Genomic DNA, 19,331 nt, shown 5'->3' on the forward strand with positions numbered 1-19,331 from the left:
GCCATTTGTCCCGTTTAAAAAAAAAAAACATAACTTTTTCATTAATTACCACAAAAAATATAAAGAAATCAAAAATTGGAAATACCAATAGACAAGAATGCTTTAATTTCTGAAATATAGTATTTTCTCAAAAAATCACTATTTAACAACATATTCTTACTCCATATTCATATTTTAAATTTATAAAAGCTTTATAAAATAAAATTTTCATACAAAATATTTTTTTTTATAAACCTTTAGTGCATTAACTTCTATGAGTTCCGAAAAAACTCATTCAATTATATATTAAACTAGCTGTCCCGGCAAACGTTGTTCTGCCATAGCTCCCACAAAGTTTGAAGACTCCAACTATAATAGTACTCCAGATATGCATTAATAAATTTTTACTTTGTATCGGAGGTGCCATGCCCATTGTTACTATATAGGTCAATTGTGAATATAAACCATCCAGGGACTTACTCAAACACACACAACAAATTTCATCGAAATCGGCCCAGCCTTTAAGGAGGAGTTCAGTAACTAACAGACGTACAGAAGAATTATATAAATAAAGAAGAAAATAATGTTTACAGTATACATTCATGAAACATAAATGGCACGATACTCGTTCTAGGATGCTTGTACCTTTAGTTAAAGCTGAGTTGTTGGTCCATTCCAATTTCAGAGCTAAGATGTGCTAAATTTGTTGAATTTATTACTTCAAATAAAGATTTAATAAAAGCTGATAAAATTTATTAAAAATATAAATTCAAAATTATAGACTGAAATAATTAAACTTTATCGTAGTAAAATAAAAAATGTGAAAGATTTTATAAACAATTTTTTGAAACAAATTAGATTAAATTATAAAAAATAAATTTTCAGACAAAGTTTGAAAATCTCGCAGTCTTAATTATCCAGATATTTAAAATTGACTATGTACTTTGTATGGAAAGTGCCACACCCACTGTTCCGATCCAGACCATTTTTAGCTAAACTCCGTTCAGTAATTAGAATTTGATTCATACTTAGTTTAAATACATTACAATTATAGTACTCCAGATATTCGAAATTATGTATTTAATTTGTATGAGAGGTGCCACGCCCACTAACACAATACCATATTCACCCAAACTATGTAGAATAGTAAGGGTGATATTAGGGAAATAATTTAAGACTTCCACTATTCGATAATTACTATTTACACTCTATGAAAGGTGCCACACTCCCTATTCCGATCAGTCCCATTTATGGTAAGACTTCATACACAGATAAGAAATTGAGTCGTATAAAGTTGTAAGACTTTCACAGTTATAGTTCTCCAGATATTCAAAAATAACTATTTACTTTGTATGTGTCACGCCCATTTTTAGCCAAGATGCGCACAATTATACCGAAGTAAATTCTGCTAAGTTTTGCGGCTTTCACAGTTATAGTTCATCAGATATTCCATAATAACTATTTACTTTGTATGGGAAGTGCGACGAACACTTGAATTTTTAAAATAGCCTATTGGTCCATTCAGGTATAGGAGAACATACATAACAAATTTCAAGACCATCGGTCCAGTGGTTAATTCTGCTATAAGTCACAAACAAATAAACATATTCCTATTTTATTTACGTTTATGTTTTTTTAAAGTCTAAAGTCTAGATTGCAGATCATTTAGTGGTGTCCCGTTTTGGAAATTTCAAAAGGTGGCAAGTCTACTTATTAAACAAATTTTCCTCAGCTTGAAGACTCCCAATGACAACTGAACTCAAAGGAATGTAAACATTTCTCTCTCGGATGTGATAATGGAGGTTTTACATACAAGGAGGAGCAAATTAAGTAAGAATGTCTCTAGTTTTTTTTTATAATTTAGACTTCGGCGAATTACTGAAAAGTAATTCGCCTGAAATTCTTGCTGGAATTCTTGATGGATCCCATCTCAAATGCGCTAAATTGCCATACGAAATACATACTTTTAATGGTTTCAATGATAAATTGACACTATCTAAATTGGTTAGAAATCTTATCAATTGGATATTGAAATCAACGGCTTTTGCAAGAAATAGGAGTGTATTAAAAGCTCTATTGAAAGTAGGATAGGTTCCACTGTTGGAATCTTCTATAATGTGATTTAAATAGGACAACTAGTTTTCAAGAAGAGGACTAAACAATTCCTATATAATGGGGAAATATAGGAATTGTCGCCTTATTTATTTATAAACATTTGGTTTTGTGTTAAAATATGAAAACTATAATTTATCAACTAGAAATATATATATTTATTATATTCGTATTGAAACTATTATTCCTATTTGTATATAAAAATCAATTAAAAACACTTCATTATATTTCTATTAAACTTACCTCGTACGGTACCATTCTTAGGTATACTAATCAATTTCAATTCGTCCACATGTTCATTTGTTGACATTAGAAACGCCGTAAAAACACCCCAAACCACCAGGAGTATCGCAATTTTAAACCAAATTAAATATTTTATCACCTAAAAAAAAAGAAAAAACAAAACAACAAAATAAAGAAGTTTGTTAAATTTTCAAAACAAAATCTACATAAATGTTAATAGCACCTCTTACCTTTGAATTACCCTGATGTTCGGTGTCGTCCTGTTGATCCTCATTGTTATTCTCGACATCACGGCCATCTAAAATGCGAACTTGTCCCATTTCGTTGGTGACATTAATGCCAATTTGTGAAAATGTATTTGTATTTTTGTTATGACCACCATCCACACCGTCTCCCATGATTTTGCCATTGTTCTGTTCATGGTCATCAATGTCATCATTGGGCAATGGATCAACATCGCCGGGTTCATAGCCTGAGGATTATAAAGGAGAAATAAATAAAGAAATTCATGTGTATGTAAATAAGTCTTAAATGTGATTTTTGTTGCTAGGAAAGAAAATTACAATTACATACATATTTCTTTATGTTTATTGAAGATATTCCTAAAGGTTTTGTTTATATTTGGACATGTGTACATTAGAATGCTCCAAAAAAATAAAATTGCGAATTTTGACCTTCCTCCCTTCTAGAATTGGGCTCATTTGCCATATTTTGGCGAATGAGCCCAATTTCCTTACTGTTATTAATTTTAAGTAAAATCTGTTTAGAATATTATAGTCTAGGTAATTTTAAATATAGTCTGAAAGTTTTACTAAATTCGGAGGATGTGAACCCTTAAATCGTGAAGGTCAAAGGTAATTTTTTTCAATATTTCTAATTTCTCATGGAAAGATAGCGAAATATTATATATGCACTCTAGTGTACATCATAGTTGTACTCTATACTATGATGTTAATATATAACACCATCATCCCGGCAGTTCTATATTGACTACTAGAGTAATCTAGTGTAAAATAAACCAGCTGTTAAGCAAGTAGTCAATGTATTTGTCACTAATGTCCTATCACTTGGCTGACTCCAATTTATATATTTTGGGTCATTTGACACGTATGTGCTCTTTGTAGTGCAGAGGGAAAACAATTGGTTACTTTATACATTCCTGGTAATCTAGCGTGAAGACAATAGCCGCTTAAGTGTCTCTAAGTAATCTAGAGTGTTGTCACTATAAACGTTTTGTGGGTAATTCGTACAAACTGGTTTTATACAAAATGGGTTGATATAATTCTCATACAGTTTACATAGCATGAAGTCAATAGTCACTTTAGTGTCTCTTGGTAACCTATAGTGAAGTCACTTTAAACGTTTATATTTTACTGTACCTTAGAAAGTAGTTATTTTACTCATCAGGAGTAATCTCTTGGAGAGTTGTCGGAGGATGGTTTGTTTACAAGCAATCGTTTATTGGACTGTCTATTAGCACCCGTACATGTTAAAATAACTAGCTATGCAGCTGATCAAGTAACCAGTTAGGAAGCTAGTAAAGCAACTGACGCTAAGTAACCAGTATATGAATCCAATGCGTTGACTACTTTAGACCAGCTATCAGACCGTCTCTTTGTAATCAAAAAGGGTCACTTGACCCCAGCTTAGGACATGATCGCGTTAAAATAATTCACCCTAAATTATGGGTAAAATCATTAGTTCGCGACTGTCTCCTAGAACTGCTGGGAAATTATCATTTTAGTGTCTCTAAGTAATCTAGGGTGCAGTCACTTTAAAATTTGTTTGTTATTTTACCCACCAGTAGTAATCTGTTGTGCCCCAAAAAAAGAATGACATCGGGTATATGTAAAATTGAAATCGATGTAAATTTTCTGGTTTTTATCCGAAACTTTAATATACTAAATAATACAATTCGCCTATTACTTTCATTACCAACAAATACATAGTATTTTCTCTTTACGAGGTACAATGTTGATTTTAGTCCCAGTTTGAAGCATTTAAACAATTTTGCCTTTGTTTGGGTAAAATATTTATTTAATATTAATAATATTTTCCCCCCTTAACATCGTCCTTTACTGTGATGTTTGTTTAGCAAATTGATGCCGAAAAAAAAACATAAAACAAGAAAGAACAAGTAAGAGTACTATATTCGGCTGTGCCGAATCTTAAATGCCCTCCACCTAAATATGATGGTATAAAAGCTGAAATAATATAACAATTGTTAGAAAGACTAGTTTACGCAGAAGATATTTTATTTCAAATGTACAAAAAATTGTATCTAATTCAGCAATTTGTAACTGAAATTCCTATTAGGACGTATGAAATTTAACAATTTATATACTTAATAATTAGTTAATAGGTTGGATCAACATTTTTCCCTTTTAACCTCAAGTGGATATTTATGCAGGTTAATGTGTTTTTCTGAAGTAGTTCTCTTATGGAGGCTATGACCAATTATGGGCCTATCATCATAAAATTTGGTACATCGATTTTTCTATATATATTGAATAAATTTGTTTCGAATTTCAACCTGATAACTATAATTGTAAGATTTTTTTTTTAAGGATTTTAGTGATTTTCGGGAGTGGACCTTATATGGGAGCTATTGTTAAATATGGACCGATATTCACAAAATCTAGAAGTATGATTACTGGATACAAATTACAAATTTCATTTTGATATCGATATGTTTTAAATATTTTTTAAGGTGAATATCTTTTTCGGAAATGGGCCTTACAGGGGATCTATGACCAATTATCGGCCAATCTGCATAAAATTTGGTACAGTGATATATATGTATATGAGTATGATTTTTGTCGAATTTTAGCATGATAAAGGAATTTATAAGAGATTTATGAGTAGTTAACTGATTTTTGGAAGTGGACCTTATATGGGAGCTATGGTCAAATATGGACCGATATTCACAAAATCCAGTAGTATGATTTCTAAATATAAACTATGGATGTGTGTGAAATTTTGTTTTGATATTGATATTTTTTAGATATTTATGTAGGTTATTGTGTTTTTCGGAAGTGGTCCTTATATGGGAGCTATAACCAATTATGGGCCGATCTACATAGAATTAGGTACAGCGATTTTGGTATATATGGGGATTATTTATGTCGAATTTCAACTTGATAGCGATATTTATAAGACATTTATGCTTATTTAAGAGATTTTCGGAAGTGTACTTTATATGTGGGCTATGGTCAAATATGGGTCGATCCACGAAAAATTTTGTAATATAATTTCTTTTACCACGAAACTTAGTTTTGCTGAATTTTATGTGGATATTCCTATTCTGTAGGCATTTATAGACCATAGAACCATATTTCGGGAAGAAATTTGTATGGGGGCTCGGAGAAATCATGGACCTATTCTTATAATTTTCACCATAGTTACTCCTTCTATCATAAAAGTAACGAGTGCAAAATTTTATGATATTAGCTGCAATATATTTACAAAAAATGTCCAAAAATATGTGAAAATTATCAATTTTTTTTTGAGGTTGTCCCACATTTTCATTCATAACTTTGGTTCCACTGTACCGATTTTGCTGATTTTCAATACCAAACTGCTTAGGACAATAATAAACATTTTTCTTGCAACTCTACTAAGTTTGTTTGCGTATTTTGGACGTGAGCGTGTTTTACACAGACGGACAGACGGACAGACAGACGGACATGGCTCAATCGACTTAGAATTTCATAAGGATCAATAATATATATACTTTGTTGGGTCTCAGATGAATATTTCTCAATGTTACACACGGAATGACAAACTTATATATACCCTCATTCACCACTTATGGTGGTGGAGGGTATAAAAACATGGCAAAGAGAATATTACATAAAAGTTTTGGGTAATTTTGTGAAATGAATCATTTGTACATAGTTTTCTTTTTGGACATTTTTTCTTTTGGACATTTTGTAAACGGAATTTTACTACAAATTGACACGGAATAACCGAATGAAATGATTGAATAAATGTAAATTTTTGGTATTTTCTTACAGGATATTAAATATTGAATTTCATTTAAACCGAAAGTGCAAATATTTACACAATAATAAAAAACAAAATACACTACTTTCATTTCGTCATTATGAATGTCAATCATTTATGTACGTACAAAAATATGAGTTTCCAAAGAGGGATGTTATGAAATTCACTGTTGGTTGGGTCAAACTTGCAAAAAAAAGTTTTTCCCTCAGCCCATTTATATTATTAGCTGCAAAAGCCGATAATGTTATAAATAAATAACGAATATGAGGAAGACTGCTTTGGTTTTTATGTGTAAAAGGAATATTAAATAATAAAATGTGTATATGTATATACATATGAATATATGTATAAGGATTTTGCATCAGATGTTTCACAGGAATACTTATGAAGTTATTTATGGGGTCATTAAAGTGTAATATTTTTAGTTATACATAGTGATGTGATTGATACATTCCAGGCATACATAAAAAGCATATATTCAACAAGCTAGGCAAAATCAATAAAAATATGTGCAACAAATTTCATCTATCCTTCGCATTGAATATTATTTGTCTGACTGTTGTAGCAATAAATTATGATTTATTTTGCAAATGGCACATACATAGATATGTTATAGTTAAACTAAATTTAAATTGAGTATGATGCGGGTAGCAGATTGAAATCATTTCCATACTAATTTATCGCTGAAAGATATGTTTTTACAAAAAAAAGTAAAGAAGGAACTATGTATCTTCTTCCAAGTCTTCAAATGTGTTGACAAAGATATGCTTTAAGGCAAGGATAATGGGTATCAGATATGCTTTAAGAATGAAATTGCTTACAGATCTGATCGATAATGACTTTATCGATACCTGGATTTGTTGGATATATTTTGGTAAACTGAAGGAAGCAAGGCTTCATCTCCGATTGGCTTCAAGCACGAAGGAGTTTATATACATATTGGGTTTGCGGAGTAAATTTGGATTGCTATATTTATTCTTATTTATGCCATCGACAGTTTCGTACTAGATTAAAGATAAAATGGAACCTGTTTTTTAAACCTAGTACGATACTAGTAGTTGTAAAAAGCCAACGTCTTAAGCTAAGTACTCTGTTCAAAATTTCTTGCGAAATGCTGTTAAACTACATATACTCTGTTTCTTTTGTGAAAGACATGTGAAATAAATCTGGCAACCATATTTTTCCACACGAAATAACATAAGCAGCACTTCTTTCGCACGAAATTAAAACCAATAGCTGATCATTTGTTGTATATAACATTTTTCGCATGAAACAACCATAATTTTTCAAATATGAACAGAATAATAAGCTTTATGCGGTAAGGCTAACTATATATGCAACTGGGACAGGTAAGACTAGAACTTGTATTACAGCTAAAAACAATCCTTGCATTCTATTTGATTTTAGTGATATGAACACATTCACTGTCACCATAGAAAGGAGATGCTTAGATATCAACTTAAGAGTTGGCGAGTTACTCTTCCCTTCAGCAGATACTATACAAGTTAATAGTTAAAGGAGTTAACAAATCCACCTTTATTGTTACCAACAGTAATTAGTGATCAATATTCAAATCTACAATAATAAATAATTTGAATGAGCCGAATGACTGTTCCTTTTCTGATTACATATACCTATATTTATTTCGATATAATGTAGATTCTTATCAATACTTTTTGAAAAGAAGAAATACTAACTGGTGAAACCATTCAGAGGTGCTTAGTAATATCTTGCATGTACATAGATTATTGACGATGACTTGATTATATGATCTTTTGTTCAGAAAATGGTTGAGTCGTGAACCACTTATAGTCAGGACACTTTAAAAGTACTGATGGACACACATTTCTCCGTTTGCCAAAAGCTTAATGTCTATTCAATATATATATGCCAGCAAGACAGGCGGCATACAATGTAGTTTTAATTTAAATTTCAAAGAAAACTATCGATTCAGCTTTCTTTATTTATCTGGGAAGGATATTGATGTTCAAGTTTAATTGCCTCTTGGGTCACGCTCATTGATTAACGCAATAAGATACCTGCGTGTTACTTAGACGAATATTATCCACTCTAGGTATTACATATCTATATATATAATTTCTTAGTATTAGTATGTCCGGATGTTACTATGTATTTCCCATTCTGTTTCCGCTACTTTCTGAAGCCATCTGATGACATAGGAAGTATTGGTCATGTGGATAGTAATAACGGAGCCACATTTTTTGTTTCCTGATATTCACTACAATTTTCTACTCTTCAGTTATATTACTTTTAAGTTCCCAGCAATGACACATAAAAAATAAGTACCACATGTTAAGGGTGACTATTTGAACTGCTTTCAATAGTACGTGGTTAAAAGCGTTTGGTATCTCTTTAAGTACATATATAAGGGTCACGACTATGCTAATATAAAAATTATAGAGCAAGTAACTATAATGCACGATGAAATCAGGACATTCGTGGATACAAGATATGTGAGCGCGCCAGAAGCTGCTTGACGAATTTTGGCGAAATCAATGCATGGTCAGTCACACGCTATCATCCGTCTTTAGACAAGATCCCATTCACGGAGCGGTCAGAAGTATATCCCTGAATGAATCCACACTCATCGCATGGTTTCATTTAAATCAAAGATTTAAAAACAGTAAACTGTATAACACACTCTAGCTTTAAGGAAGCGGCTAAGGCTTTCGGTCTCCAACACGACAGTATGGGAGTCAACACTCGAAGAAGCTGTAGCGATGAGCATGCCTCATACACTCAGACAACTTTTCGCCTATATCTGTGTTTTCAGCAGTCCCGTAGATATGCGAAAGCTTTGGTATAAATTTCTCAGGTAGTTTATGGAAGTCTTGGTACGCCAACACGAATGCAATGTACCAGATTGTGACACTTTTGAAAATTGTGCGCTACATCAGGTACAAAATATATTTATTTTGCACGTGAAGACATGTGCTGACTTCGGCTTAAAGATGCCTCCTCAAAATCTACCTATGGATATACAAGATGTTTTTAATATAACGAAAGAAGAAAGCAGAGGGGAGCAAGCTTGAATCGAAATTGATGCAATACAAGTATGTTCAACAGGATGGTACAAACTGTTTTTTCTCGATGGACCTGGTGGAAGTGGAAAGACCGTGATCAGGGGAAAGCGTGATTTAGTATTGCCTGTAACATCGACAGGAATAACGGCAAATCTTTCGAAAGTAGTACGTACCTATCACTCTCAATTTAAACTTCCAGTGCCGTTAAAGGTGACTTCAACCTCAAGTATGAGAGCAAATACAAATGATGACCAACAAATTAAAAATGCCAAACTTATAATATGGGACGAGACAACAATGTCACCAATGCTGTTGATAAATTATTAAAAACTTTACAGAAAAATCATTAGCTCTCCATTGCTAACATCGGAGTTTGGAGAAGGTATTATTGAAATTCCAAATGAAATGATGGTTCAAGACTCAATTGTAAAGAGCATTTGTGGTGAAAAATTAAATTCTTCTACAGTAGAAAAGTATTCAAAATCTACCATTCTTTGAACTAGAATGATTACGTTTGTCAAATCAACGAGGAGGTGTTAAACCTTTTAGAGGGCGAGCGTTCTATTAGTAGAGTATTAACACAGTTGAATGCGATAGCATAGCCGAAAGAGAAAACTATCCGGTCGAGTTTTTGAACAGTCTTTCACAATACGAGGAGAGGACTCTGTAATGGCACAAACTTTCGAAACCTCATATGTGCAAATATCCTGTCAGGCACTGTCGAAGGAAGTCCCGCATTTATCCCGAGGATTGACCAGGCTCCCATTAATCCAGACCTCCCATTCGTGAAAGTTATTCATGAAGATGTGAAGCAGGGTATGCTTCATAAGGGCAGTCCCACAGTATAGATTATTATATAGATTATTTTTTGATAACTTATGAAAGTTATTCATAATAATTTAGTCTGGGTATAACTGTGGACTACTGAATACCTTAATCGCTCTTCGATCCTGGTTGTCTCTCAATGATATCGGACAGATCGCAATGGATTATTAGCTTATAATTAGTTACCAAAGAATGCCATACAACATTTTATCTAAATCTCAAAAACAATAATAGCCTACAGTGAAAATGTATTTGAAATAATTTCTAATTTTCTATCTAATTAGGATTGTCGTCCCATGCTGAATACGACCAGAGAAATTTATTAGTTTAAGTATTGGAAATACCTGATATCTTCTGAATTTAACGATTCAATATGAAAATATTCATATTTACTTAATTAGTTGCAATAAAATGTAAAAAATATTGCAGTTTAGTACTCTGTTTGGTAATACAAAGTAATAAAATTGTTTAAAGTATAAAAATCAATTATATTTGATAGCAAATGAGGGGTATAGATAAAAGCAAAGGTAGCAATTTCCAATTTGTTTTTGTAATAAATAACAAAAACCTGTATCTTTAAAGGTATTCATATTTATTATATTATAAGTTTTGTTACACAGTATAATCGAATTTATTCTTTATTTGTTTATAATTTAACGATAACGTTAATTTGAATAATTTTGGTAACAGTGACTTAACGGTAACGGTATTTTAGCTTATTTCGGTAACGTTATTTTAGCGGCAATGGTATTTCCTGTTATTTCGGTAGCGGTATTTTAACGATGACGGTAATTTAATCATGAATTAAATTATTAACAAAATTATTTTCAAGAGTTAATAATAAGTTTACAAAGTTGGTATTCCATTATATTTTAAATTCTGTAGATTTCAAATCAACTCAATTATTGATATTAAACATTTGTATTTTTATAATTTCAAATTATTAATAGAATATTTGTAACGGTATTTTAACGGTAACGGTAACTGAAGTAATGTCGGTAATGGTAGTGGGATGAAAGATTAAAAAGATCAAAAATTAGTTTTTGAATTTTTAAATTGAAAATTGTTTATTTTTGGATTTATAATTGATATTGCTCCGAAATCTTTTGTTATACCCTTCAGCTTCGTGAGAAGGGTATATATAAGTTTGTCATTCCGTTTGTAATTTCTACATTTTTCATTTCCGACCCTATAAAGTATATATATTCTGGATCCTTATAGATAGCGGAGTCGATTAAGCCATGTCCGTCTGTCTGTCTGTCTGTCTGTCTGTCTGTCTGTCCGTCTGTCTGTCTGTTGAAATCAATTTTCTGAAGGCCCCAGATATCTCCGGGATCCAAATCTTCAACAATTCTGTCAGACATACTTTCGAGAATTTTGCTATTTAAAATCAGCAAAATCCGTCCATAAATAACGGAGATATGAGCAAAAATCCGAGACAACCTCTGAAAATTTCATCAAAAAACACAATGTATTGCATGCTTTGACAAAAAAACAACAAAACGTATGCATGGATGTGCAAGCTTTGTGTATTTGGTTTTTTTTGTGTTTTGTTTCTTTTGGCGTTGTTGTTATTTTTTATACAACTAAAGTTTAGTTTGGTTGTGTGTTGGTTTTTTTGACAAAAAAACAACAAATCGTATGTTTGGGTGTGCATGCTTTGCGTTTTTTTGTTTTTTTTGTGTTTTGTTTCTTTTGGCGTTGTGGTTGTTTTTTATACAATTAAACGTATGTTTGGATGTGTGTTGGTTTCATTGCCTTGCGTATTTTGTTTTTGTTTTTTCTTTTGGTGTTTTGTTTCGTTTGGCGTTGTTGTTGTTTTTTGTGTTCTTGATAAATTTAGGATGCTGTACGCTGAAAGTGGGCAATGTACATACATATGTATATATGTACTAATTATAAAAAATAATAATGCATCCACAACAAAGGTGAAGGGTATATAAGATTCGGCATAGCCGAATATAGCACTCTTACTTGTTTTTTTTTAAAAATTTTCAAAATTAGATTTGAAAAAAAATTTTTTAATTTTGTTTAACCTAAAAATATTTAAAATTTGTATTTTAAAGTACAATTTGATGAAGGGTATATAAGATTCGGCACTGCCGAATATAGCTCTCTTACTTGTTATATTCTCAGTTGAACCTTCTTCCGGAAAACTTGTAAATGTGAAAAAACTATATCAGGGAAAGTTGAACGTTTCAATGTTGTCATATTATTGCTAAATTGTTTTTCGAGATATTCCAGAAGTAGAATTCAAGAGGTCAGTTAAAACCAAGATGCAGTTCTGTTTATGAATCAACTAATTTTTCCAATAATCTTTTTTTCTAAAAATAACTGCTAATAACTAATTAGGAAATGCTATTATTGTTTTCGTATTCAGTATATGAAAATTGTTAAAAAAAAAGTTACATTACTTTAAGAATACTCCTTCAATGTCAAAATTTGTAGATTTGTGTAATTTGTTTGTTCCATCGGTTATTAAGTATTAGAAACCCAAGCAGCTTTCAAAGTTCAGCTCGGATGCAAATTTTACTATTTTGTATGAGCAAATATTATTTTATCTGCAATTTTTAATATTGTTTTTGATCAATACCTCAAATACTGTGTCCTCCACTACCCTTAACTAAAGACATAGAAAATTTCACTTAATTTCAAAAACATTTATTCCATTATAACTATTGAATAGTAACGAATTTAACCAATTGATATTCAAGATGTTAAACTACAAACAAATAATTTTAATTTAATTAATAGTCTACTTAAATCGCAATTGTTTTTACCATCGTCTGTCATAATTTTTCCATAAAAATTTAGCAGTCTAAAAGAGTCCAATGTTTTTATGAGGTAAACAAAATTTCGGCACATATCATAACGGTTGGCGAGACACGATGTTACGTGTAATACATGTCAATGAGACCAAATAAACATTGACATCGATTTAGCAAAAAAAAAAACAGGCCTATGCCTTAGAAAAACACAGACGAACTTATTTACTGTAAAGTCAATGCAACAACAAGGTTAATGAAAATCCCTGAAAATCCACTGTTATAGGGCCAGGGTTGTCATTCTGAATGGCTTATATGAAAAATTAAATTAGGCTATTAAAAACGCAAAGTTGCTAACAATTTTGTTTTGATTGTTGGTATCTTTTGTTATTCGACAATATCTCAAAGTACTTTAGAAAGCCGATACACACGTGATTAAAATCTGATCATTTTGTCTATCATTTTTTCTATAAAATAATTTTCTGATGACACACAGTGGGAGAATTTCACAAAAAAGTGGAAATAAGTATGTAATTTTTAACGAATAGTTCGATTTAAAGATATACATATACATTAAAATGTAATTACATACTAAAATATTGTTCACAGACAAGAATACTCCAAAATTTATTGCAAAAGGATGCATACATATATTCCAATAAAGACTTACAGAATTCATGGCGTTTAAAATAACTACAATTTACAATTTTAAGTGAACAATAGAATAAACATTTACATTTAATTTAAAAGACGTCATTGAACTGACACAAAAGCGCAGTCATTATTCGTTTATTGTATTCTAATTTTAACAAAACATCGAGTTGAAAAAAAATAACACAAAATTTGCATTTATTGTTAGAAGATGTTTTAATGGACGAAAACCATTTAATTTGATTATAAATGCCACAAAAAAAATATTAAATACACATCTAACTATAAACACAGCAACAAACCACCAACAAAATTACAGACAATAAAAATTGATGGCGTAAAACCATCATATAAATACGGACCAAAAAAACGAATCCATTCTACAAATTGAATCATACTCAAACTTAAGCACAAATAAGTATGAATTTAATTTAACGATAATAAGAATGAATGTGAATCAGGAATGGAAAATTAAAAATGTGTTCGGTATTGAAATTATATTCAAATAGTACTTTTTCCAACCTCAGAGTACTAGAATTATAAATTTTAGTTTATCTTCTGTAAAATTAATTTTACCCTGAAGATGTTCTATAAAAAAATACTGAAGATTTTTTATTGAAAATACTGTTACACATACGATTTTCTATAGAAAATACTGTTATACACAGGATTTTCAATAAAAAATACTGTTATTCAGAAGATTTTCTATTGAAAATACTATTATACACAAGATTTACTATGGAAAATACTGTGTTATACATAAGATTTTCATTAAAAAATACTGTTATACACAAGATTTTCTATAGAAAATACAGTTATACTCAAGATTTTCTATAGAAAGTACACAACATTTTCAATAAAAAAAACTGTTATACACAAGATTTTCTATAGAAAATATGTTATACACAAGATTTTCAATAAAAAAACTGTTATACACAATATTTTCTATGTAAAATATGTTATACACAAGATTTTCAATCCAAAAAACTGTTATACAGAAGATTTTCTATAGAAAATACTGTTATAGACAAGATTTTCAATAAAAAAAACTGTTATACACAAGATTTTCTATGGAAAATACTAATGTTATACACAAGATTTTCAATAAAAAAACTGTTTTACAGAAGATTTTCTATAGAAAATACTGTTATAGACAAGATTTTCAATAAAAAACTGTTATAAACAAGATTTTCTATGGAAAATACTGTTATACACAAGATTTTCTATAAAAAATAGCGTTATACATAAGATTTTCAATAAAAAAACTGTTATACAGATGATTTTCTATAGAAAATACTGTTATACACAAGATTTTCTATAAAAAATAATGTTATACAGAAGATTTTCAATAAAAAAAACTGTTATACAGAAGATTTTCTATAGAAAATACTGTTATACACAAGATTTTCAATAAAAAAAAAAACTGTTATACACAAGATTTTCTATGGAAAATACTGTTATACTCAAGATTTTCTCTAGAAAGTACTGTTGTACACAAGACTTTCAATAAAAAGACTGTTATACACAAGATTTTCTATAGAAAATCATACACAAGATTTTCAATAAAAAAACTGTTATACACAAGATTCTATGGAAAATAAGTTATACATAAGATTTTCAATAAAAAAACTGTTATACAGAAGATTTTCTATAGATAATACTGTTATGCACAAGATTTACAATAAAAAATACTGTTATACACAAGATTTTCTATGGAAAATACTGTTATACACAAGATTTTCTATAGAAAATATTGTTATACACAAGATTTTCAGTAACAAACTGTTATACACATGATTTTCAGTAAAAAACTGTTATACACAAGAGTTTCTATAGAAAATACTGTTATACACAAGATTTTCAATAAAAAACTGTTATACAGAAGATTTTCTATAGAAAATACTGTTATACACAAGATTTTCTATGGAAAATACTGCTATACACATGATTTTCTATAAAAAATAATGTTATACACAAGATTTTCAATAAAAAAAATGATATACACAAGAGTTTCTATAGAAAATACTGTTATACACAAGAGTTTCTATAGAAAATACTGTTATACACAAGATTTTCTATAAAAAAACTGTTATATACAAGATTTTCTATAAAAAAAACTGTTATACACAAGATTTTCAATAAAAAAATACTGTTATCCATAAGATTTTCAATAAAAAAACTGTTATACACAAGATTTTCTATAGAAAATACTGTTATACACAAGATTTTCAATAAAAAAACTGTTATACAGAAGATTTTCTATAGAAAATACTGTTATACACAAGATTTTCTATGGAAAATACTGCTATACACATGATTTTCTATAAAAAATAATGTTATACACAAGATTTTCAATAAAAAAAATGATATACACAAGAGTTTCTATAGAAAATACTGTTATACACAAGAGTTTCTATAGAAAATACTGTTATACACAAGATTTTCTATAAAAAAACTGTTATATACAAGATTTTCTATAAAAAAAACTGTTATACACAAGATTTTCAATAAAAAAATACTGTTATCCATAAGATTTTCAATAAAAAAACTGTTATACATAAGATTTTCTATAGAAAATACTGTTATATACAAGATTAATCGTACTGTTATACGTACGATTTTCTATGGAAAATACTATTATACTCACGGGTTTCTATAGAAAATACTGTTATACTCAATTTGTAAATTAGTCTTTATACATAAAATACTGAGAAGAGTTTTTGAAAGTATCAAATGAGTCTCTGGAGTACCATGGTACTTTTCATTACGAAATAGTATCAAAAAAGTACAATCGTATCAACCATTCCTGATGTGAATGTTTAATGTGCTCTGACTGGATTCACTCAGAAAAGTTAAATAAGTGTCTTTGTTTACTCACCATGTAAACGTTCATGTTCTTGACGAAATGAGGCTAAACTTGGATCTTGTCTAATACGTTCCGGTAATGTGCGCCATACTTGTAAGGCACCTTCTGTAACTTCACTGTAAATTAAAAAAAAATATAGAAAAAACAAAATTATTAATTAAATTCAAGTATAAATACATATGTATTTTAGGCATTATTCATGAACAATTTTTAAATTTATCAAGGGTATGTAAAAGGAATTTTGTTTGGAAATTTTTATAAATTTAAAAATTCATATACAAAAATGGGGGCTTGTTTTCAGTATAAACAAAGAAATATGCAGATTTTTATTTAAATTTATTTTCAGAACAGATTGAGGAGTTTTCAACCGCAATTTATGCATCAGTATCTTATATTTGTAAATAAAATATTGAATATATGTATAAATTTAGCATCAGCCAAGACAGTTTCTTTATGTTATGTACTTATGTATAAAAAGCAACTATAATAAATTAGTATAATAACAAAGCAAATAATAAAAATAAATAAGTTATAAATAAAATTATATTCAGCACCAGTAAGTACTTGTTTAATATCATCATTATCATGGTCATCATCGTAATTATCGCGTAATTGTAGCCGTTTTATTTCTTTCCATTCCAGAAGGGAATTTTCCATTGCTAATAAATCTACTTACTTATGTGTGTCATGAATGAAGGAATTTTCGCTAAATATTTGTTTTTAATAAATTTATGATGTTCTAGTAGTTTTCTTAATACAAACATATGTCAATGTGACAAAACCAGTCAATGTGACAAAAACATTGTTAAGTGGTAATGTATATAAAATTAAATTTATAGTTTTCATACATAAATGTAGAAAATTTGTTATACTCCCTAATAAATTGACATTTAAATAAAAACAATTCTTGAGACACACTCAAAAAGACAACAGGATTTTGATTCTGTCATTCCGTTTTTAACACATCGAAATATTGGTCGTTGACCCAGAAAAGTGTATATATTCTAGGTACTTATCGATCCTCATAAAAGTTGGTAGAAAGATTTAGGTTAGATAAAATTAGTTTATGCCCAATTTCATTACGATATAAAAAAATATGAATTTTAAGTCATTTTCTGAGATGGACCTTGTATGGGGACTAGGGAAAATTTTTGCCAGATTTTCGAAATATTTTACAGCATTTAATTACGATTGCGGCATAATCACCATATTTATGACTGCTCAAACAGTATTCTGGTGGGACCTTTCAATTGGGGTAGGGGAAATCCGGAACCGATATTGCTCATTTTCAATAACAAACCTCATCAATGCAGATTATTTGTGTAAAATTTCAGCCAACTAGGTACTTTTATTTACGACCTATCGTATTTTCAACAGACAGACCCAAAATATATATACTTTGGTGGATCTGTGATGAATATTTCGATGTGTTACTTACGACATTACAAAATAAATATACCCCCAATCTTTTTTGATGATGGGTATAAAAATAATCAAATCGGGTGAAATATATAAATGTTTTTATATCATACACCGTGAGTGACAATATAGTGGAAACTTTTTTGAATACTATTGTTTGTGTGACTTAAAAATGCCGGATTTTTTCAAAGAATTGGCCATTGTTAGCTACGACCTTTTCCCATCTTTCTGGCAACATATGGATTCCGAGGCAATATCACTGCTCATCTTTTGAGACCAAGAACGAATCAAGCGTATCTCGGAGAGAACTTTCTGCAGTAGTAGTCGGACGGACTGCGAACTGGACTATAAAGCGGGTGAAGCAAAACTTCAACAACTTCATTCTTAATACTTCGTAACAGGAATTGCAACATGTGGCCGATTAAATATTACGATTTTAATATTACGGTTTCAAGTCTGACCGAATGTTCTGTGCGTTTTTCGGCCAATAATCGCTTCAAACGAATACAGGTACAGGTTCCCTGTGATGGTCTGGCCAGATTTCAGTAGCCCATTTGCTCCCTCCAAATACTGAGCATTTGCGTCATGGATATTTGGCTTTCATGACGATTCGGCTAGTTGACCGGGCTTCATATCCGATCTCTTACGCTTCGTGTTATTGTAATGGATACATTTTTCATGATTCAGACAAGCAAAATCGTTCAAGGTATACGTTTGGTAGCTAATTTCCCTGCTTTTAGATGAATCCTGTTGCTCGTAGTCGTTTCGAAATTGCTGCTTGAGTATCTCTCAATGAATTTGCGAGCTCTTGTTGAGTTTTAGAACAATCTTCATGGAGTTATGCCTACAATTCTTGGTCTTCAAACTTTTTTAGTTGCTCTGGGCGATCATTGTCATCCGTGCTAAATTAACCACTTCTGAACCGCACAAACCATCTCTCGCACGTTGAAACTGATGGAAAACATTCACCATAAGATTTGGTGATCAATTTGGCACCATTTTCAAAGTAAAAAAAACTTTGTTGTTTACGTTATAAAGTTCAATAACTAAGTGAGAATAAATGACAGCTATGTACCCTTCAAAATGACATATAAATTATTAAAAACCGCGTTCAAAAGATATGTCATCTATTGTAAATCCTGTATTTTATTTTAAGTCAATAGCTTTATAAAATTTATTGAATTATTAAAGTGCTCTTCATATCAATTTTATTAAGAAGACTATGTTTTAATTTTGTTTACCCCCATTAACACGAAACCTGGTTATGCCTTAACTAGTAGTTATACTGTCGGTTAAAATTATTTTTGTATGACAACTGTCAGTATAACTATTAGTTAATATATAACCAGCCTTCGTGTTACTGGGGGTTAGTAAATTATTAAAAACAAATTAAATTGAATGAAAAAAATATTTTCATTTTAA

The 19,331-nt window shown here is 30.1% G+C and overlaps 1 protein-coding gene across 4 annotated transcripts in view; it reads right to left on the minus strand.

Annotated features, from left to right (window-relative positions):
* The window catches only part of hoe1 (hoepel1), a 188,308-nt gene that overhangs the window by 10,530 nt on the left and 158,447 nt on the right, over nt 1–19,331 (minus strand). For all 4 annotated transcript variants that reach the window (XM_065499782.1, XM_065499783.1, XM_065499784.1 and 1 more), the window contains 3 exons: nt 16,503–16,606; nt 2,565–2,806; nt 2,335–2,473 (listed from right to left, as the gene is read on the minus strand). In XM_065499782.1, the coding sequence (XP_065355854.1) occupies nt 2,335–2,473; nt 2,565–2,806; nt 16,503–16,606 (485 nt within the window). The remainder of the gene's footprint in view (nt 1–2,334; nt 2,474–2,564; nt 2,807–16,502; nt 16,607–19,331) is intronic.

Source organism: Calliphora vicina, chromosome 2 (genome assembly GCF_958450345.1).
Source record: "Calliphora vicina chromosome 2, idCalVici1.1, whole genome shotgun sequence".
NCBI lineage: Eukaryota > Metazoa > Arthropoda > Insecta > Diptera > Calliphoridae > Calliphora > Calliphora vicina.